Here is a 23,899-nt window from a genome sequence, read left to right on the forward strand (position 1 = left end):
TATATACTGCACTCAATACCATCTACTGTATCTTGCCTATGCCGCTCTGTACCATCACTCATTCACATATCTTTATGTACATATTCTTTATCCCCTTACACTTGTGTCTATAAGGTAGTAGTTTTTGAACTGTTAGCTAGATTACTTGTTGGTTATTACTGCATTGTCGGGACTAGAAGCACAAGCATTTCGCTACGCTCGCACTAACATCTGCTAACCATGTGTATGTGACAAATAACATTTGATTTGATTTGATTTTTGATTTGATTTAAATTGTAATTATTTTGCGTCTATGGTCTATTTATTGCTTTACCTCCCTAATCTTCTGCATTTACACACACTGTACTTTGATTTTTCTGTTATGTTTTTGACTGTACGTTTGTTTATGGGTAACTCTGTGTTGTTGTTTGTTGCTTTATCTTGGCCAGGTCGCAGTTGTAAATGAGAACTTGTTCTTAACTGGCCTACCTGGTTAAATAAAGCTGAAATACATTTAAAACATCAAATAAAACGACCTGAGCCGCTGCCTGTTCACACCGCTACCATCCCGAAGGCGAGGTCAGTACAGGTGCATCAAAGCTGTGACCGAGAAACTGAAAAACAGCTTCTATCTCAAGGCCATCACTGTTAAACAGCCACCACTAACAAAGAGAGGCTGCTGCCTACTTACAGACTCAAATCATTGGCCACTTTAATAAATAGATCACTAGTCACTTTAAATAATGCCACTTTAATAATGTTTACATATCTTACATTACTCATCTCATATGTATTGTATTTTATACCATCTATTGCAACTCGGCCAACTCGGCCATCGCTCATACATATAAGAACAAGCATTTGGCTTCACTCGCATTAACATCTGCTACCATGTGTATGTGACCAATAACATTTGATTTGATTTGAGCCGTGGCATGCTACTCGTTATGTAAGAAAGCATATTGTGTTAAACTCAACTGGATTCTCCTGAAGGCGGAAGGTAGCCTAGCGGTTAAGAGAGTTGGGCTAGCAAGGTCACTAGTTTGAATCGCCGGGTCGACTTGGTGAAACATCTGCTGATGTGCCCTTGAATAAGGCACTTAACTCTAATTTCTTCTGTCAGTAGCTCTGGATAATAGTGTCTGCTAAAGGACTAAAATGTCAATTACATCTCTGTGTGTTTCCAGGCAGGGGACAAACACTACCACCCCAGCTGTGCACGATGCAGCAGGTGCAACCAGATGTTCACAGAAGGAGAAGAGATGTACCTGCAAGGTGAGCTAGATGGGCTGAAGTTATACGTGGAGCATTTTACGGGTTATTACGGTATAGCTGGGTTGGTTTAGCATGGTCCCTGATCTGCTGTATTGCCAACTCTTAGGTTTGATCATAAATGTTGGCAAGAGAGCACAAACAGATCTGGAACCAGGTTACGTTTGGTCGTCTTTGTTCTCTAATACCATCTGTCTCTGTTCTCTTCCACAGGATCAACAGTGTGGCACCCTGGCTGTAAGAACACAACCAGAACAGAGGAAAGACATAGGGAACGGGTAGGAAATACATCTGCCCATTAACCCATTAACTACCTCTTGTACCTTGACCTTTTTTGCACTGTGCAAGTGTCTCTTCTGTCAGCCACTCCTAATTTGCCCCCTATATCCTGTCCCCTTGGCCCTAAACCTGTTTGCAGATTTGTAAGGTGTAAATAATAAGGTGTAAAATCCACCACTACACTGCTTATACCTACCCAGACACCACAGATCTGAAAACATCAAAGGGTTAGAGCCAAAGAGAAGGGATAGGGAGTGATCATTCAGTGATCACACAGACACCTACGGTATGCCCCCTTTAATCCTATGTCTACCGGTGTATGTAGTGTGTGAGTGTCCTTTGCTCTGTGGTGGTTGTGTGCGTGTGACCTGCAGGTTTTGGGTCAATTCCACTTCAATTCAGTCAATTCAGAAAGTAAGCAGACATTTTCTCATTGGAAAGAGTTGATAAAAAAAACATACATGTTCTCATTGGAAAGCATTGAGAAAAAATGTACAGTTTACTTCCAGAATTTACTGAATTGAAATGGGATTGACCCCAACCTTGGTGAACTGTGATCTGGCCAGCTGAATGGGCTCCATCTAAGTCAGGTTGGAGAGCCCATGTGTGTGTGACTTCCTGTGAATCCCCCCTCTCCCTTCCCTCTTCCTCCACAGCTGTTGCCTCCGTCACTATTACTCCTCCACAAAACAGAAAGGCAGGTACTGTATTCGCTATTGACTATGCGATGGCATCATCCTGTGTTCCTTTCACCACGATGTTGCATAGGTCATAGGACATGATGCACTGTGTGCTGCCCCCTGCTGGAGCCAGCCTGCAGTGTTAAAATGCTACACACATTTGCACATTACATCTCATACACCTGTATCGCCCTCATGTAGAAGGAGCATGGGCTAAAGACACAGACATATTTGAGGAGTAGACATGAACAGTGTTCAAATTATACATTGACTCTTGTGGATACCCAATGGCTCTTGCGGGCATCCAATTTGTTGTGGGGGTGCCCAGTCCACTTGTAATTCGGACCATGCAAATAAATATCAAACAATAAATTAATGGTTGTTTTCACCCAAACTACTCTTTAAAAATACCCCATTTAAGGCCTCCCGAGTGGCGCAACGGCCTAATGCACTGCATGAGGCGGCGCACAATTGGCCAGGCATCGTCTGGGTTAAGGGAGGGTTTCACCGGCCAGGATGTCCTTGTCCCATCATGCTCTAGCGACTCCTGTGGCGGGCCGGGCGCATGCACGCCGACAAAGTGTTTCCTCCGACACATTGGTGCAGCTAGCTTATGGGTTAAGCGAGCAGTGTGTCAAGAAGCAGTGGGGTCGTGTTTCGGAGGACGTAATGGCTCTCGACCTTCTCCTCTCCCAAGTCCGTATGGGAGTTGCAGCGATGGGACAAGACTGTAACTACCAATTGGGGAGAAAAAGGGGTAAAAAGACCCCATTTATAGTAACCATGTGGTTGTGAAAACATGATTCATGTCAATGGCTGCATTCAATCAATACATGAATTCAGGACTGTTGTTTCCATCTGAATTCTGCATTTCCCATTAGAAGGCATGTGGTATTTACAGTATTAAGGCCATTACTAATGCTCTCATTCACTTTGCAAGAGGCAAATTATTGATGACATTGCGAGATTATGTGTTTGTATCTTATTTAAAGATTTAATCTACTTGTCATATGAGGTGTGACAATGTGGGGCATATATAACGCTGGGCCAGTACCAGAAAGGTCATTGGTTCGAATTCCCAAGCCAACAAGGTAAACAATCTGTCAATGTGCACTTGAGCAAGATACTTAATCCTAATTCGCTACAGGAGTGCCGTACTACTATGGCTGACCCTGTAAAACAACACATTTCACTGCACGTAGTATCTATTGTATGTGACAATAAAGCATCTTCTCATGGAATTTCTAAAACAAAGTTAGGTGTTGAACTAGGTGTCTTTTCCCCTCCTGTTGATGACGCAGTGATTGAGTTGACATACACTATATATACAAAAATATGTGGACACCCATTCCAATTAGTGGATTCGGCTATTTCAGCCACACCAGTTGTTGACAGGTATAATATATATGCCATTTAGCAGACGCTTTTATCCAAAGCGACTTACAGTCATGTGTGCATACATTCTACGTATGGGTGGTCCCAGGAATCGAACCCACTACCCTGGCGTTACAAGCGCCGTGCTCTACCAACTGAGCTACAGAAGGACCACAAAATCAAGCAAACAGCCCTGCCTCTCCATAGACAAACATTGGCAGTAGAATGGCCTTACTGAAGAGCTCAGTGACTGGTAGGCCAGACAAGCTCACAGAACGTGACCGGCGATTGCTGAAGCGTGTAGTGTGTAAAAATCGTCTCTCCTCAGTTGCAACACTCACTACCGAGTTCCAAACGTCCTCTGGAAGCAATGTAAGAACTGTTTTTCGGGAGCTTCATGAAATGGGTTTCCATGGCCGAGCAGCTGCACACAAGAGTAAGATCACAATGCCAAACAACGGCTGGACTGGTGTGAAGCTCGCCACCACTGGACTTTGGAGCAGTGGAAATGCATTCTCTGGAGTGATGAATCCCGCTACACCATCTGGCAGTCTGATGGAAGAACCTGGGTTTGGCGGATGCCAGGAAAACGTCACCTGCCCGAATGCATAGTGCCAACTGTAAAGTTTGATGGAGGAGGAATAGTCTGGGGCTGTTTTTCATGGTTCGAGCTAGGCCCCTTAATTCCGGTGAAGGGAAATCTGAACGTTACAGCATCCAATGACATTCTAGACAATTCTGTGCTTCCAACTTTGTGGCATCAGTTTGGGGAAGGCCCTTTCCTGTTTCAGCACAACAATGCCCCCATGCACAAGCGAGGTCCATACATAAATTATTTGTCGAGATTGATGTGGAAGAACTTGACTGGTCTGCACAGAGCCCTGACCTCAACCCCATCTAACAACTTTGGGATGAATTGGAACGCTGACTGCGAGCTAGGCCTAATCGCCCAACTTCAGTGACCTATCTCACTAATGCTCTTATCACTGATTGGAAGCAAGTCCACGCCTCAATGTTCCAACATCTAGTGGAAAGCCTTCTCAGAAGAGTGGAGGCTGTTATAGCACCAAAGCGGGGACCGACTCCATCTTAACGCCCATGATTTTGGAATGAGATGTTCGACCAGCAGGTGTCCACATACTATTGGTCATGTAGTGTATTTCACTCATCATTTGCAATGGGGGCAAACATAATGCTGTAGCAACTTGAACCCAACACCTAGCAACCTCGTCAAGAGGTTAGGATCTCTTGGTGTAACAGTAAGAGATACAAACAGGTGTCACTGGACCCGTGTTTGAGTCCTGGTTGGGGCTGTCCCTTGAATTTCCTGCAATGCCGATTGAAAAAGGATGAGATGACATGAGCCAACTGAAAGATAACTAAAAGCTAGCCCAGAGATGCCCTTAAACTTGCACCGAGAGATGTTGTCTTGACATATACCATTTCTGTTCAATAATGTAACCAACAGTTCTCCTCTTGCAGCCTTCGAGGTCGTCGTCCGAGAGTATCTGTTCCAGACCTGGTTCAAGCATACCTGGCTCACCGGGTCATACCATATATGTGAGTTCTATCTACCGTATATCTTGCCTGGCGACTCACATTAAATTTTTCCACTGCTCTGCTGCAATCTTTAGTATGAGACTACTATCATTGAAGTAGTTTGTGGTGAGGAGGGGCACGAGGGGTGTTTTACAAAACAAAGTAATCCGCGATTGGATAGTCTCTAACCAATCAGAGTATTAAAGCAAATGATGAATTTTAAAATGGGTCCCTTTACACCAGAGTGTGCTTCGCATTCGGTGAAGGTTCGGGGAGGTACTAAAATCCAGACTCATTGCGGAGAATAAACTAACGTTTATGGGCGTGGCATAGCGTTTGGCCGGAGCAGGGAGTCTGGGGAGCCAGGAAAACATACATCTACCTTCACACACGTACTGGGCTGGATGTGCTGCTTCTATTTTTAGAATTTAGGCCACTTCTCCCCTAACGAAGCTTAAAATAAATTGTGACTCCCTGTGTAAACTTTGTCTTACTCCTTTTTCATACCGGTACATAGATTTTCTGTTTCCCCTTACATTGTTCATGTTTCTGTACCCTTACTGCCAATCCTTACTTCATGTAAAACAGAAGGGGCCCTAGACTTATCAGACTCCCTAATAGTTATTCTATAGACCGTTGCAAATTGATTGTAACTTTCCCAAAACTCCCAGGTATTCCACAAATCCTGGTTGGAATATCCAGTCAAGAGGGAATAGGTAGCAAATCTGTAAATCCTCCAAATGGGATTACTGGAAAACCTGAGAATTTGGGGAATTAGTGGTAACCTGTCTCAGTAGATGTGGGCTTTTAGTTGTGTATAACCTCTCTCGCTCTGTCTCTATGTATCTGTCTCTATGTATCTGTCTGTCTGTCTGTCTGTCTGTCTGTCTGTCTGTCTGTCTGTCTGTCTGTCTGTCTGTCTGTCTGTCTGTCTGTCTGTCTGTCTGTCTGTCTGTCTGTCTGTCTGTCTGTCTGTCTGTCTGTCTGTCTGTCTGTCTGTCTGTCTGTCTCCCTAGGCAAAAGTAGACAATGAGATCCTTGATTACAGGGACCTAGCCGCCATTCCCAAAGTCAAAGCCATTTATGACATAGAGCACCCTGATCTGATTACCTATGAGCCTTTGTACACCATGTCCCTGGATGAGAGGGAGGAGAGGAGGGAGAGTGTGGGAGAGGTAATTAGAATCCAACCATGCATGAACGTCTGTGTGTGTTTGCATGCGTGTGTGTGTGTGTGTGACGTATCATGTAAAAATTAATGAGCCTGCATTCTGAAGTTACAATCGGTGCTGGGTAAGTATTTGTTTGAAAGAAAACGTCTGTGATGCATAAATCATGCAATCTTAAGTCATCTTTCTTCCATCTTTCCACCCTGGAAAGTATGTCTGTTGTTGCAGGGTGGAAGGCTGACACTTTTAGTGCATGTCATGTTTAGTCTAGTGTAAATCCTTTCACATTCAGTTTGCTGAGTCACCTTCTGTGTCCACAGCTCCATACTGCGAGAAGGGAGCGTTCCTCCATGCCAGACGACAAGGTAAGGCACCCAATTATTATCATTGGTGGTACATGGTTTTGGTGTGTCTGTTCTTACAGTGTGGTAATGTTGGATGTTGATATTAATACATTTTTTCTTTTTCAGTCCTCAAGACACATGTCACCTACACCGTCTGCTGAGGTGAGTGCCTGTGTCAAGACAGTCAGTGGTTTGATTTATATTCATCTTTACTTGACAGTGGGACAGTGGCTACGATATAATTCCATCTGCTTCAAAAACAAAACTTGAAAGTAAAAAAGAGAACACTGTATCTCAGTACCGCATTACACCATAATACTCTTGTTTAGCGTTCAGGAGGAATAGAATAGAATAACTTAATTGTGTTGCAGAGAGACAGCTTCTGTGGCTGATAATGAAGAGAAGCTCCTTGGATTGATAGTTTGGCAGGTGAGGTCACTGTGTTGTCCCTGTTAGGGCTGCTATGACATGAGGGAACGCATCCTCCAGAGGTCCACCAGTCAGGGTTCTATCGGATCACACGTCTACAATCGCAATAGTTACACCCCGTTGTCACGCTCACCGCAGCATTTTCACAGACCAGGTGAGTGTGCGTGTGTGTGTGTGTGTGTGTTTGTCTGTGTAGTTGTGTGTATGTATGTGTGCGTGTGTGCGAGCATGTGTGATTTTGTATTGTTACTCTTTACAGGTTGCACAGGAGAAAGAATTGAAAATAGTCTGATAAATACAGTAGGCACTGACTCTCTCCACTATTCCCTTGCGATTTTGACAACACAATACCACTTGTTCACAACTCACAGGAGTAACATTCATGCCTGTCACTCTTTCTTAACCCCACCGTAATCTGAACTCCCCACTGCAGCTCCTCTGTTGCTGTCCTCTTTTATCTTTACTCTTCACATCTTCACTGACCACCCTGGTAACACTACAAACTTGAATGAATATTCCTTATAAATACTTTAAATGTAAAATAATTGAATAATGAAATATTTATTTATTATTAATGAAATATTTATTTTTTCCTATTATTAAAATGTACAGTGGAAGATGCAAAATTTTTTATTGTCAAACAAACAAGAAATAACACAAAAACTGGTATTCTACCCCCCCCATCTTGTGGATTTATTTATTTAAACAATGGCTTTTTCTGTAAAGACCAGCTCTGTGGAGTGTACGGCTTAAAGTGGTCCTATGGACAAACAAACAAGAAATAACACAAAAAAACTGAAAACAGGTTATTTATTTATTTAAACAATGGCTTTTTCTGGCCACTCCAATCTCTGCTGTGGTGGTTTGCAGCTCCTTTAGGGTTATCTTTGGTCTCTTTGCTGCCTCTCTGATTAATGCCCTCCTTGCCTGGTCCGTGAGATTTGGTGGGCGGCCCTCTCTTGGCACGTTTCCTGTGGTGCCATATTCTTTCAATATTTTTACAATGGATTTAATGGTGCTCAGTGGGACGTTCAAAGTTTCTGATATTTTTTTATTACCCATTCCTGATCTGTACTTCTCCACAACTTTGTCCCTGACCTATTTGGAGAGCTCCTTGGTCTTCATGGTGCCACTTGCTTGGTGGTGCCCCTAGCATAGTGGTGTTGCTGACTCTGGGGCCTTTCGGAACAGATGAAAATATACTGAGATCATATGACACTTAGATTGCACACAGGTGGACTATTTTGAACTAATTATGTGACTTCTGAAGGTAATTAGTTGCACCAGATCTTATTTAGGGGCTTCATAGCAAAGGGGGTGAATACATATACGCGCACCACTTTTCCATTTTTTATTTCTTTGAATTTTTTTAAACAACTTATTTTTTTCATTTCACTTCACCAATTTGGACTATTTTTGTGTATGTCCATTAATGCAACAAAATAGGAAAAATGCCAAGGGGGAAGAATACTTTTGCAAGCCTCTGTATATATATTTTATAGTTTATTAATGCAATTCATATACACACCGTTTTTTCATTTGAAGGTGTATCTCGTAATACACTTTTTCCTTATTCCTTATCCCCATCTCCTTCAAATAGTTTCCCCTCCAAGTTTGTTGTTTTCTAGTTTTTACATGATTTCGATTATCTCCCCCTTCTTTTCGTTCACCCTCTCTCACCTCCCCCTCTCTCCCTTCCTAACTGTGGTGGTGGTGTCCACTGGGTCTGTTTCCTCTCTCACCTTTCTTCCACATCTTTCCTCTCTCCCTGCCTCCCTCCCTGTCTTTATCTGTGATGGTATGTCTACTGACTGTATTACTTCTTCCTCGACTCCACACCTCCCTCCTCCTTTTCCACCTCCCCTCCACGTCTCTCTCACATCTCCCCTCCACATCTCTCTCCCCTCCCTACCTGTGGCGGTGTCTCCCCACCGGCTCTGTCCCCCCTCCCCTCTCTCACCTCCCCTCCCCTGCAGAAACTCTGACAGGCATGCAGAAGCTCTGCTCTGACCTGTGCAGTAACAGCCATAGTGACTCCCGCCCCACCTCCCCTTTCAGACACCACTTCCTACCCCATAGCCAAGGTAAGACAGGGCCCTAGTCCCCATGGTCCCTCCACTCTCCCCACTACCAAGGCAAGCTGTGTCACCTCATTCAAGTCTTAATGCCTCATACGCTATCGCTAAACTACTCATGTCCCTACCACATTCTTCAGCCCCTATACATTGCTTAGTGAAAGTCTACACACCCCAGGGATTACATTCAAAGTGAAAGAAACATTATAGAACATTTTCTAAATTAATTTAAAATATATAACAAACATATCTTCACACCCCAGCGTTAAAACTTGCTGAAAACACCTTTGGCAGCAATTAACAGCTGTGAGTGATTTTGAATTTGATTCTACCAACTCTGCACAACGCTTATGGCAACATACTGTACATCCATTGTTTTTGTCAAAATTGTAATGCCAAAGACACACCAGAATGGATTTCCAAAAAGTGTTGAGTTTTCCTGACTTTTCCTGCTTGACATTCAGACTACGTTTTTATATTTCTGTCCATCAATGATTGCCAACCAAATTTACTGAGCATTTAGCAATTTAGACAAAAACAATGGATATATATTGCCATAAGAGTTGTGCAGAGTTGGTAGAATCTTACTAAAAATGGTTCACTGCTGACAAAGGTATTTCCACCAACTATTAACTCAGGGGTGTAAAGACATATGCGATCAATAAATCTTTGTCTTTTAGTTAATTTATTAATTAGTTAATAAACATTTATATATTTTTTTATTTGACTTGGGGTATGAAGACTTCCACTAGGCACTGTATACTGTTGCCATGCACATTTTATGTGAAGTGAATGTCAGAAGCTGACTAGCCTGGTCCCAAATCTGTTTGTGCCTTTTTTTACCAACTGACTGGCAAACAGATCTGGGACCAGGCTAGAGACGTCTCTTCTGCTGTCATGATATAGACATGCAGCCTAGTTCACTTAGACCAGAGGTTCCCAAACTTTTTCACTCAGGCTCCCCTTCCAGCATTGGGAAACTTTGAAATGTTCCACCCAAGTCACATTACTGACAATTTGCCTGTTTAATGATACATGTCCATTATGTCTACCTGCACAGCCTGGTCTCCTAGACTAGACGTAACATAGTAAATATAAATCCTGGACATTCAAATTAGTATGAGATGTTACGTTTGGTATGGTTACATAAGACATATGGTTACTTAAGGCACAAATGAAAGTAGGGTGGATGGGTGGGAGTATAATGCGAACATCTAGCAACCCGGAGGTTGCGAATTCAACTCTCATCATGGAGAACTTCAGCATTTTAGCAAATTAGCAACTTTTCAACTTTTACTTACTACATTTTAGCTATTTTGCAACTAAGCATGTTAACTAACCCTTCCCCTAACCTTAACCCTATTAGCTAACTCTAACCCTTTAACCTAACTCAACTCCTAACCCCTAGCCGAGCTAACGTTAGCAACCTAGCCACCTAGCTAGAATTTGTAACATATCATACATTTAGCAAATTCCTAACATATTGTATGTTTAGTGAATTTATAATGTATAATACAAATTGTAATTCGCAATTTATCTTACGTTACGCCATCCACAAATTAACACATACCATACTAAACGTAACATATCATACTAAATGGAGTTTATGGAATTTCATACAGAATAATACGAAATGCTCTGAGACCAGGTTGGCCTGCATCCTTTGGTTAGGTCTCATATTACCTCATGGCTACAGTATGTTACTAACATTGTTGGTTGAGATTAGTAGGATTAGGGACAGGTTAGGGTTTGATGAGAAACATTTTTCAGCATCCATCTAGTTAGCATTAATCTGCCAATTGTTTTGGATAAAACGTGTTTTTTTAAATGATAAACTAGATATTAGATATGATATCAGTCTTACGGTCTTTTGTGTTTTGATGCTGTTTGGTTGTATGCTAAAATGTGTCCTCATCCTCATCTACTGTGTTATGATAGGGACAAACAGAGTGAATCTGTAGCTGTTCCAAACTCAGAGTTGCATATGGTTCATACCGTATGCTCTGGTATGCTTCTTGTCTGCTGTATGCTTTAACTATGCTTTAACTAACTCTGCATGATTTTCCCATCCATTGATTTGGTAATACAGGATCCTTCAATAGTTCTCAAAACTGGGTCACTCTTTCAGAGTAAAGTAACATCCACTTGCGTCCATTTTTATGCTTGACCCTAATCTCACATGCCAGACCTTACAGCTATATCCAATACTCAGAGACACGCTCGTCTGGCTCTGCAAGATTAGCTTCCTCCAAATTTATGATTTCCTTATGGTTGCCCTGCTTACATTTTGTTCTTGGTTCTTCTCATCGGAGGCACTGATCCACCCAGCGGGCGGAGCTCCCCTATACCCCAACGGCCAGAGAGCCGGCCGGTCACTCCGCCTCTCTCTCTGACCCCTAAACATTTCCACCTCCCAGGTAGGAGATACACGGAGCGCACCCTGTCACTGTTACTGCTACTGGTCACCTGAGACTTTTTATTGCTCTCACGCAACTTCTCTCTACCACTTTTTCCATTTCAATAATGCTTTTGGCTCATGTGTCGCTGGAAAAGTGTTTGATACGTATACATGAAAAGCAAAACACTGAGCACAAACTGATTGAATCAACGTTGTTTCAACGTAATTTGTCGACGTATTGTGGCACGGACTCTACATGGAAAATACATTTGAAAAATGTTGACATAGACAAACGTTGTGTAAAATATGTTGAATTTGTACCTTTAAGATGATGCCAGATAATAATAATAATAATAATAATAATAATAATAATATATGCCATTTAGCAGACGCTTTTATCCAAAGCGACTTACAGTCATGTGTGCATACATTCTACGTATGGGTGGTCCCGGGAATCGAACCCACTACCCTGGCGTTACAAGCGCCATGCTCTACCAACTGAGCTACAGAAGGACCACAGATCTTCAGCGTTATATCCACTATCAGAAAAACAAACAATAAGCTGGGCATAGTCTACACATAGTCTTTGGTCTCCCATTCAAGGTTTTAACCAAGCCCAGCTATGATATTTGTCATTGACTATTACCAATGTGCTATTGTGAGAATGATTGATGATAGATCCCCACTTAAAAACTAAATAGATAGGGCCTCCCGACTGGTGCAGTGGTCTAAGGCACCTCATTGCAGTGCTTGAGGCTTCACTACAGCCCCGGATTCGATCCTAGGCTGTGTCACAACTGGCCATACCCAGGAGACCCATGCGCTGGCGCACAATTGTCCGCGTTGGGGGAGGATTTGGCCGGACGGGATGGGTGGTGGGTTGGGTGCCTGCAAGCTGACTTCGGTTGCAAGCTGACTTCGGTTGCAAGCTGACTTCAGTCGCAAGCTGACTTCAGTCGCAAGCTGACTTCAGTCACATTGGTGCAGCTGGCTTCTGGGTTACGTGAGCAGTGTGGCTTGGCAGGGTTGTGTTTCAGAGGATGCATTGCTCTCAACCTTTGCCTCTCCCTAGTCTGTAGGGACAAGACTAATTACCAATTGGATATCATGAAAAAGGGGTAAAAGTATTTTAAAAATATAGGAATAAACAAAATAGATTTACTATTGCTATCAAAGTCATTCCAAGGGGTAGGTTTAACAGAGCTCATATATCATATATGATATCATCAAGACATCAAGACTGTGGATGGTTGACATTTTACGTGCTCCTAATCAATTGTATTTTTATGTTCGTTGTTTGTAACTGATTTATTTACTTATTTTATACTTTTATGTCTTATTCTTATTCATGTTTTTTAAACTACATTGTTGGTAAGGGGCTTGAAAGTAACATTTCAGTGTTGTATTCGGCCCATGTGACTAATACAATTTGATTTGATTTTTGAATGACACAATTTAGGCTTATATTGCATTTGCAAAGTCATCAAAAGCTATTGTTTCATTTCAACCCAGAATTCAACATAAAATAGACAATACAATAGGCCTAGGGTTTTAAGCTTTGGCTGATTTTCAAATTGAATGATTTTAGTGATTGAAAACTGTTTGGTTGTCAACACAACAAAATATCAACATTTGAAGGAGATGAAGCCTCTATATTCTGATTGGATAGTTGCATCTGTGCCACTGACTTAGTCTGGCTTTCATTTCAGTTTGTCTACAAAATAATAATTGATATGTTGGATTCAACTCCATCTCAACTAAAAATCTAAGTTAAATAATAAGACTCAATCAGATCAAATGATTTAAAGTGCATTTAACGTTGGATTTGATTTGATTTAATCCTATCCTTTAACTTTGATGTTTGATTGAGATGGAGACGTGAATCCAACGTACCAATGATTCATTTGTAGACAAACTGGAATTAAAGCCAGACTTGTGGCCTAAATTCACCAAAGGCGAGGCATGCATGATTTTCTTTTTAAAAGCATTGTTTTGAATTATAATAACCCAACCCGAAGCCAGGTGGGCAGGTTGTCCTCCATGACGCCTCGCTCATTTAAAACCTGTCACGAGTTTTGTGATTTATTGCTGCCACTGTAGTCACACAAAACATTTCTTGTTGTCATTATTCACTTTTTTTTTTTTACTCATTTGAATTGGAAGAAGTAGCTAAATATATATATTTTTACCATATATGCTAAATTAGACCAATTCACCCACCGCTATCAGCAAAGATGATTGGAGATATGGACTATCCTGCTAGCATACAGTCACTGTTCTGCCTGTCCCATCCTTTCCACCCTCTTCGGTCTGTTTGCTCCGCCCACCCGCTTCTAGTAACTTTTTTGCTTTCGTCAGTGGCACAGATGGAACTATTCAAGCAGAAGATAGATCTCCTTCAAATGTTGATATTTGGTTGCGTGGACAACCCAAAACAATTCACTATCACTTTTGTGATACAGTAAATAGCCTAAAGTTAAGTTTCCTGGTTGCTAAAATTCTAATAGTTCGCTGACTTTCAGTTTATGTGACAAAACAGGCGACATAATGTGTAAAGAAAACATTATACCATTTAAACCGCTGTGAAATATATTTTCAATAACCCAAAATATTGTATTTTCAGCTGTTTGAAGCTGGTGTACAAAACTGAAAGTAAAGGACAGGAAGCATAGACATACCGCACATAGAACAGATCTACCGCTTCTTAGACTTGCTTTCAATGAGAATGACAGATCTATAACTATGTGAATTTGGTTGGGTCGCCTAAAAAGTGACATATTGCTTATCTTACAAACATAATGTTATCTTACAAACTAATGTAAAATTCGACTTTAAAATCGGTAACACATCCATGGCCACATTTTGAGGTGATGGTAACTATACATTTCTTCTTATGTATTCACATAAAGTGTTCTAATTCAAGATAGCTATGCTATAATAATCTGTGCACAATCTCGAACAACATTGATCAATTGCGCCATGTGCTTTTAATGTAATCTCTACTGCAAACCAGTTATTTCGGTTCAGCCTTTAGATGAAGTACAGCGATAACACATGAATCTGTTGTATAGATAAACAAAATATCTGACATTGTATTCCCGTTTGAACAATGCTTTGCTTTTAAATGATTGAAAGCACGGAGATAGACATTTGGGTGACAACTAAACCAACAATCAGACGTTGTTTTTCCATTTGGAATTTGGTTGTGCTATAAGATCATTGAAAGCAATAGTGATAACACATTGGAAATTCAACTAACTTTTGTTTGTCTTTTTGAGTGGGTGAATATATCTTGTAATCCCATTGATCAACATCTCAACCAAATATTCCCCAATTATCCACGTTGAAATGACATGGTGTGCCCAGTGGTTTTGACTATGTCTTTCTCCTTCTGCCCTATCAGATCAGGGGATCAACATTTACAGGAAACCACCCATCTACAAACAACACGGTATAATTCACTCTCCCCGACCTGGTTTCAACAGCATTTGTTTTTTTTGTTGTGTTTTACCTTTAACTAGGCAAGTCAGTTAAGAACAAATTCTTATTTTCAATGACGGCCCTAGGAACAGTGGGGTAACTGCCTTGTTCAGTGGCAGAACGGCAGATTTGTACCTTGTCAGCTCAGGGATGACACACTTGCAACCTTTCGTTTACGAGTCCAACGCTCTAACCACGAGGCTACCCTGCCGCCCCGGCAATAATTATAGGGATTGCAAATAGAGACAGAGCTTTCCAAGAGCATGACTAGGTAATATGGAGTTGGTTTACTGTAAAACAACGTGATTATAGAAAGAAAGTGTCTTGAAACTCATTCGCTATAAACAAGACCGATAAGCTTAACTATACAAAGCACCACCTAACCTTTTAGTAATGGTATAGGGTTGGTGGACTAGATGTCAATGAGCAATATCTGGGTCCTTTCAATTATGTTTTTTTTCCGTTTGGATTGAAATTGTGTAATCACCACATTGACCTCTAATTGTACACCATTTACTGTGTCCACCTCCAATGTCAATGTGTCAATATTGTTTGAAGTCTCTCTCTCTGACCAAATACTTTCTGAACACTTTCTGAGAATTTATAAACCTAAGCAAAAGATCAAGGCATGCGAGCCTACAGTACCCCCGTAATCTAAAGAGAAGGTTTGGGATGTCACCTTAATTCCCTTAAATATGATTTATCGCTGTTTTGGAGTGTGGTCCTTCTCCTACTAATGGTTCTGTCGCCCTTTCTTTCTGTCAAATGACCTAGTGGCCTTATTGACATCAATAAATACTATTGAAGGCAAATAAGTTGCCATCTGGAACCGTCTTTTAAAATGACATTTGTACATTCCTAGGACTGAGCACCCCTTCAGCGGTGCAGACAATATTACACATATTGATTAGAGCGCCATCACACTACAACTATTTACATAATCTGTGAACAATTTTGAATAATTAAGTGTAAGTGTAAGGTTGGGTGGGGTATTATCTTTACCATGTACACAGCAAATTTGAGATCAGAATTTTAACATCCACTGCGTTAAATGTAACCCTTTCTTAGTGTGTATACTGTATATGACCCACTGAAATAGTGTTAAATTCCAACTTAAAAGAACACTTATTAGAGATGATGGTGTTACAATTTATTTTTGTTAAGTAATCACATGTAGTGTTTCAGTATTTTAGTCTTTTTGGGTGGGGGGTGATGTTATAACACTATAGATGTAAAGCCTTATCTACATATTTCCCAGCATGCCTTTCAAGTGAGCATGAGAGATACCCACCCATGACTGTGTTTGTTAGTGACGGAGGTATGTTTGTTGAATTCATAACAGCTCAGTCCTGAAGCCTTCACCAAGTAACTGCAAAGGTGAATGTGTTTGAATTTATAGCCATATAAAACACATTTGTTATGTATTTAGTTATTGCCTAATTATTCTTGACATTTCAGTCTGAAAATCTTGGTTCTTGGCCACATCAGACCTGCGAATCACAATATTCTGGTTTATGAAGTTATTATTTGTACTGCAATTCCTATCAGAATCCAGCCAATAACAGCCAAAAACTGTTATTGAGAAGGATTTAATAGTGAGATCATATCATTTAAACTGGAACAACCATCTCAGTGATGGGTACACTAGATTGGATTAGTTTAGAAAAATGTATGTCATTTATCTTTGTATAGCATAAGATCAATCAATCAATCAATGTGCATGCAGAAGCATAGTTATTAAAAACAAACTATTCTAAAAATCAACCTTCAACAAATTGTGCTGGGAAATGTGATAATGAGGCCCCTCCCACATATTTTCTAATCTGAGAGAGATCACAGAAATTAACTCAACACAATCAAGTAACAACAACACCACGCAGTGTTGATTCCACTGTGATTTAAATAACACTTCATTCTCTGTCAATTTGTTAACCCAACTCGAATCAACACTCACAACACTTTTCACCTCAACACTTGTAAATTTGCTGTGTAAAGATTATCACACAACATTTCAGACAGATCATGTTGAAATGTTCAGCTGTGTTTAAGGGGATTAAGGGTACTCACTCAGACACTGATAGTCCAGTTCCTCTGGTTACCAATTTAGATTCACCCGCACCAAAAAGAAAGTCTGCTGATGACATCATCAGATCCGCCACGTTTCCTGCCGCCCATGTCCCCCCTCTGGATGACACATCACCGACTGAAAATGACCACTGGCCCCCCTGCTCTCCCTCCCTGACCCTGCCTGCCTTAGGTACAGTAGGCTCCTTATGAGCATGCTTGCACTGCCCCACCTCCTTCACCTTAGAGGCTCACTACCCCTAACCAAACCCTGAACTTGTCCCTGTCCAGAAACAACCACTAGTCCCTACCCTCTAGACATTTATGGAGATCTGAGAGAATTTGATAGGTTTCAGCAATATGTCAATAGCACCACCGTGAACTCTGATAGGCTAGGTGGAATTTCAGCCATATGGCTTTTCCGAACCTCTCATATTTTCACAAGTGTCTAGGATGTAGGGTTTGGGTTCTTTATGGATCGGTCATAATCTCACTCTTATGCACTTGAAGCTTAACATCACCACTAGGTTTTATTGCATCCCTGCTCTCACCACAATTTGACTCTCTAGAACACAGATTTTACAATTATTTTGCTGAATTTTGTGCAATGCTGATGAACAACGTATCCTTGAAAGACTGTTGTTGTTGGCATCATGTCACTTTTTGCTTGCTACAGCTTCAGTTGCACCTTCCTTTACAGCTTGCTTTACAGCTACCTATAAAATCAATCAATCGACCGTTCACAAATGACTTGGACAGAGCTAACTGAGACTGGCTTCAAACTGATCTGTCTTCCTACACTGTGTTGTTCTGTGTATCAAACTCATAGTAAATATCTCATCTTGTGAAGACTTGTACTCTCCTTGTTAACATTCTGTGCAGCTGAGTAGTTTCACTGTTTTTGTGTTGTCTGTGTTTATGTCCAGTGAACTCTTTCTCACATTTGTGTTCTCCCACACCCCTGTTGCTGGAAAGATAAATCCTACAGTACTTTTGTCAATCCTTTTAAAAATCCTGTACAGTACTTTTGTGAACATGATGTCCACAGATGGGAGCATTCTATTATGCCTTCTGTTATAGTTTTTGACAGTCTTGTTTGACTGTATTTAGCACTACTTCTCGGTCAAGACGCCTGTAATTCACACACACAGTTATAAGGGTGTGTGCATGCGTGCCTGTGTGTGCGTGTGTGTGTGCATGTGTGTGTGTTGGCTTATTCGCGGGTTGTTTATGCCACTCAAAGGTTCAGAAGGAGGAAGGAGACGGTCTAGGGAAGAGGAGGAAGAGGAGGCTATGAAGAGAAAGCAGATCCAGGAGGAGCAAATCAACAAGGTTAGAGAAGCCACATTCATACACTCACCCCCACAATCACACCCACAAACACACACACGTAGGCAGCTCTTATAATTTGTTATAAGCATGTACAAGCCTTTATACTGTATTATAATAAGGTTTACACTATGTTTTGTCTCTGTATGTATCAACTTTTCAACTGACTGGTATTTAATCAGGAGCTGAATAGCTGGTATTTAGTCAGGATCATTATAAGATTCATTATAGGATATTATACATGCTCATGACAAGTGTTACAATGCATTATACCTGCAGGCTTTCAGTTAAGTATTTTACCATATGTTCTGTGTGTCCCCAGATCCAGTCTGGTTTGGGGAAGCTGATAATGAAAGAGGAGAATGAAAAGGAGCAGATCAGGGAAGGTCATGCACGCAGCCAATCAGCTCAGCGCTATGAACCTCAGCAGAATAACTATGATGGAGGTATGTTCTGACTAACTTCACCATATAGTAACAAGCACATTATTTAGAAGACCCACATCAAATTAACTCTAAATCAGGGTCAGGTTCATGAGGTACCAAACTGTAGAAAGCGATTCAAAATGGATTGAAACACAGAATTACTATCTGTACTTGTCCAATACAACAAACACCATTTTTTGTTGTAACGCTCGTTGTTTGAAGGATGGTTGGACAAAGATGCAGCGTGGTATAGGGTAATAAATGTTTATTAATGATAACCGGCACAAAACAAGAAAGAGTAACAAAATGAAACGTCCAGCTTTGTAGGGCTCAAAAGCAACAATACAGAATCAAGATCCCACAAACAACAGGTGGGAAAAGGCTGCCTAAATATGATCCCCAATCAGAGACAACAATAGAGAGCTGCCTCTGATTGGGAACCATATCAGGCCAACATAGAAATAAAAAAACTAGAGTACCCACCCTAGTCACACACTGACCAAACCAAAATAGAGAATAAAAAGGCTCTCTAAGGTCAGTGCATGAGGTCAGTACATCCCTCCGCTTCTGTGGAACCGGACCGTGGGTCGTCGCTGGAGGCTCCGGACCATGGATCGTTGCAGGAGGAACAGGACCGTGGATCGTCATCGGAAGCTCCAGACCGTGGATCGTCGCCGGAGACTCTGGACTGTGGATCGTCTCCGGAGGAATCAGACCGTGGATCGTCGCCGGGGACCCCGGACAGTGGATCGTCGCTGGAGGAACCGGACCGTGGATTGTCGCCGGAGGGACCGTGGATTGTCACCAGGGGAATCCGGACCGTGAATCGTTGCTGGGGACTCTGGACCACCTCCGGAGGCTCCGGACCGTGGATCGTCACCGGGGACTCCAGACCGTGGATCGTCGCCGGGGACTCCGGACCGTGGGACTCCGGATGGGAAACCCTCGCAGGAGTCTCCGGACTGTGAACCCTCGCAGGAGGCTCCGAACTGGGTACCCTTACAGGAGGCTCCGGACCATGGATCATCACTGGAGGCTCCTGGCCATGGATTATCACTGGAGCCACCCCCGACGGTAGATGCCCACCCGGACTCTCCCCTAGTCAGGTTTTGTGGTCGGAGTCCGCACCTTTGGGGGTACTGTCACGTCCTGACCATAGAGAGCTGTTTATTCTCTGTGTTGGTTGGGGCGTGACAGTGACCGAACCGTGGATCATCACCAGAAGCTCCGGACCGTGGATGTCCCCGGGGCCTCAGATCTGTGGATCCTCGCCGGAGACTCCGGGCCGTGGATCGTTGCCGGAGACTCCGTACCGTGGATCATTGCCGGGGACTCCGGACCTTGGATCTTCGCCAGGGACTCCGGATCGTGGAGTATTCTCACATAGGTATTCCTCTTGTCCAGATGGGTTAGGGCAGTGTGCAGTGTGGTTGAGATTGCATCGTCTGTGGACCTATTTGGGCGGTAAGCAAATTGGAGTGGGTCTAGGGTGTCAGGTAGGGTGGAGGTGATATGGTCCTTGACTAGTCTCTCACAGCACTTCACGATGACGGAAGTCAGTGCTACGGGGCGGTAGTCGTTAAGCTCAGTTACCTTAGCTTTCTTGGGAACAGGAACAATGGTGGCCCTCTTGAAGCATGTGGGAACAGCAGACTGGTATAGGGATTGATTGAATATGTCCGTAAACACACCGGCCAGCTGGTCTGCGCATGCTCTGAGGGCGCGGCTGGGGATGCCGTCTGGGCCTGCAGCCTTGCGAGGGTTAACACGTTTAAATGTTTTACTCACCTCGGCTGAAGTGAAGGAGAGTCCGCATGTTTCCGTTGCAGGCCGTGTCAGTGGCACTGTATTGTCCTTAAAGCGGGCAAAAAAGGTATTTAGTCTGCCTGGGAGCAAGACATCCTGGTCCGTGACTGGGCTGGTTTTCTTCTTGTAGTCCGTGATTGACTGTAGACCCTGCCACATACCTCTTGTGTCTGAGCCGTTGAATTGAGATTCTACTTTGTCTCTATACTGACACTTAGCTTGTTTGATAGCCTTGCGGAGGGAATAGCTGCACTGTTTGTATTCGGTTATGTTACCAGTCACCTTGACCTGATTAAAAGCAGTGGTTCGCGCTTTCAGTTTCACGCAGATGCTGCCATCAATCCACGGTTTCTGGTTAGGGAATGTTTTAATCGTTGCTATGGGAACGACATCTTCAACGCACGTTCTAATGAACTCGCACACCGAATCAGCGTATTCGTCAATGTTGTTATCTGACTCAATACGAAACATATCCCAGTCCACATGATGGAAGCAGTCTTGGAGTGTGGAATCAGCTTGGTCGGACCAGCGTTGGACAGACCTCAGTGTGGGAGCCTCCCGTTTTAGTTTCTGTCTGTAGGCAGGGATCAACAAAATGGAGTCGTGGTCAGCTTTTCCGAAAGGAGGGCGGGGCAGGGCCTTATATGCGTCGCGGAAGTTAGAGTAACAATGATCCAAGGTTTTTCTGGCCCTGGTTGCGCAATCGATATGCTGATACAATTTAGGGAGTCTTGTTTTCAGGTTAGCCTTGTTAAAATCCCCAGCTACAATGAATGCAGCCTCAGGATGTATGGATTCCAGTTTGCAAAGAGTCAAATAAAGTTTGTTCAGAGCCATCGATGTGTCTGCTTGGGGAGGGTATACACGGCTGTGATTATAATCGAAGAGAATTCTCTTTGTAGATAATGCCGTCGACATTTGATTGTGAGGAATTCTAAATCAGGTGAACAGAAGGATTTGAGTTTCTGTATGTTTCTTTGATCACACCACGTCTCGTTAGCCATAAGGCATACACCCCCGCCCCTCTTCTTACCAGAAAGATGTTTGTTTCTGTCGGCGCGATGCGTGGAGAAACCCGCTGGCTGCACCGCCTCCGATAGCGTCTCTCCAGTGAGCCATGTTTCCGTGAAGCAAAGAACGTTACAGTCTCTGATGTCCCTCTGGAATGCTACCCTTGCTCGGATTTAATCAACCTTGTTGTCAATAGACTGGACATTGGCGAGAAGAATGCTAGGGAGTGGTGCACGATGTGCCCGTCTCTTCATAATAAAATAAAAACAGAAATACCTTATTTAATTTAGGAATTTTGCTATGAGACTGGAAATTTAGCTCAGGTCTATTCTTTTTGAGATGTTGAGATGTTTCTACAACTTGATTGGAGTCCACCTGTGGTAAATTAATTGATCGGGCAGTATTTGGAAAGGCACACATCTGTCTATATAAGGTCCCACAGTTGACAGTGCATGTCAGAGCAAAAAACAGCCAATGAGGTCAAAGGAATTGTCCGTAGAGCGCCGAGACAGGATTGTGTTGAGGCACATGTCTGGGGAAGGGTACCAAAACATTTCTGCAGAATTGAAGGTCCTCAAGAACACAGTGGCCACCAAGGACCTTTCTAGAGTTAGCTGCACGGCCAAACTGAGCAATCGGGGGAGAAGAGCCTCGGTTAGGGAAGTGACCAAGAACCCTATGGTCACTCTGACAGAGCTCCAGAGTTCCTCTGTGGAGGGGGGAGAACCTTCCAAAAGGACAACCATCTCTGCAGCACTCCACCAATCAGGCCTTTATTGTAGAGTGAACAGACGGATGCCACTCCATAGTAATATTCACATGACAGCCTTCTTGCAGTTTGCCAAAAGGCACCTAAAGGACTTTCAGATCATGAGACACAAGATTCTCTGGTCTGATGAAACCAAGATTGAACTCGTTGGCCTGAATGGCAAGCGTCACGTCTGGAGGAAACCTGGCACCATCCCTACGGGGAAGCATGGTGGTGGCAGCATCATGCTGTGGGGATGATTTCAGGGACTGGGAGACTAGTCAGGATCAAGGGAAAGATGAACAGAGCAAGGTACAGAGCGATTCTTGAATGAAACCTACTCCAGAGCAATCAGGACCACTCAAGTCTAGGGTGAAGGTTCACCTTCCAACAAGACAACAACCCTAAGCACACACAAATACAGTGCAGGAGTGGCTTTCGGGACAAGTCTCTGAATGTCCTTGAGTGGCCTAGGCAGAGCCCGGACTTGAACCTGATCAAACATCTCTGGAGAGACCTGAAAATATTTATTTATTTATCTATTATTTTACCAGGTAAGTTGACTGAGAACACATTCTCATTTGCAGCAACAACCTGGGGAATAGTTACAGGGGAGAGGAGGGGGATTAATGAGCCAATTGTAAACTGGGGATTATTAGGTGACCGAATTGGTTTGAGAGCCAGATTGGGAATTTAGCCAGGACACCAGGGTTAACACCCATACTCTTACGATAAGTGCCATGGGATCTTTAATGACCTAAGAGAGTCAGGACACCCATTTAATGTCCCATCCGAAAAAGACAGCACCCTACATAGGGCAGTGTCCCCAATCACTGCCCTGGGGCATTGTTATATATATTTTTTTAGACCAGAGGAAAGATTGCTTCGTACTCGCCCTCCAACACCCCTTCCAGCAGCATCTAGTCTCCCATCCAAGAACTGACCAGGACCAACCCTGCTTAGCTTCAGAAGCAAGCCAGCAGTGGTATGCAGAGTGGTATGCTGCTGGCCAAATAGCTGTGTATCGATGCTCCCCATCCAACATGACAGAGCTTGAGAGGATCTGCAGATTAGAATGGGAGAAACACCCCATATACAGGTGTGCCAAGCTTGTCGCGTCATCATACCCTAGAAGACTCAAGGGTGTAATCGCTGCCAAAGGTGCTTCACAACAAAGTACTGAGTAAAGAGTCTGATGTAAATATTTTTTTATATATATATTTGCATTTTGATTGAATACAAGGTGGTACTTATTTCAATTGTGTAAGAGAATAAGAAGTTACCATCTGTGTAATCAAATGAGGCTTTTTGTGATATCGCAAAAGTTCTTAATAATCCAGCCTCCTGAATCCAACTGTTTAACACGAGGTTGGGGACAAGTAACTTTATGATCAAACTTGATCAATGTAGAAGCAACTTTGATCTGGTTTCATCCAAATATCATCCAAATTAATGGAAAACGTACACTTTTCAGTGTTGACAAACTACCAAATCTAGT

At 42.7% G+C, this 23,899-nt stretch overlaps 1 protein-coding gene across 1 annotated transcript in view; it reads left to right on the forward strand.

Annotated features, from left to right (window-relative positions):
* LOC118369430 (actin-binding LIM protein 1) overlaps positions 1-23,899 on the forward strand; it is a 106,224-nt gene that overhangs the window by 74,669 nt on the left and 7,656 nt on the right. Inside the window, exons 7-18 of the mRNA XM_052498270.1 lie at positions 1,167-1,254; positions 1,465-1,529; positions 5,067-5,144; positions 6,140-6,298; positions 6,613-6,657; positions 6,763-6,798; positions 7,093-7,219; positions 9,042-9,149; positions 11,453-11,557; positions 14,942-14,989; positions 18,326-18,414; positions 18,734-18,857. Of these exons, the coding sequence (XP_052354230.1) occupies positions 1,167-1,254; positions 1,465-1,529; positions 5,067-5,144; positions 6,140-6,298; positions 6,613-6,657; positions 6,763-6,798; positions 7,093-7,219; positions 9,042-9,149; positions 11,453-11,557; positions 14,942-14,989; positions 18,326-18,414; positions 18,734-18,857 (1,072 nt within the window). The remainder of the gene's footprint in view (positions 1-1,166; positions 1,255-1,464; positions 1,530-5,066; positions 5,145-6,139; positions 6,299-6,612; positions 6,658-6,762; positions 6,799-7,092; positions 7,220-9,041; positions 9,150-11,452; positions 11,558-14,941; positions 14,990-18,325; positions 18,415-18,733; positions 18,858-23,899) is intronic.

Source organism: Oncorhynchus keta, chromosome 36 (genome assembly GCF_023373465.1).
Source record: "Oncorhynchus keta strain PuntledgeMale-10-30-2019 chromosome 36, Oket_V2, whole genome shotgun sequence".
NCBI lineage: Eukaryota > Metazoa > Chordata > Actinopteri > Salmoniformes > Salmonidae > Oncorhynchus > Oncorhynchus keta.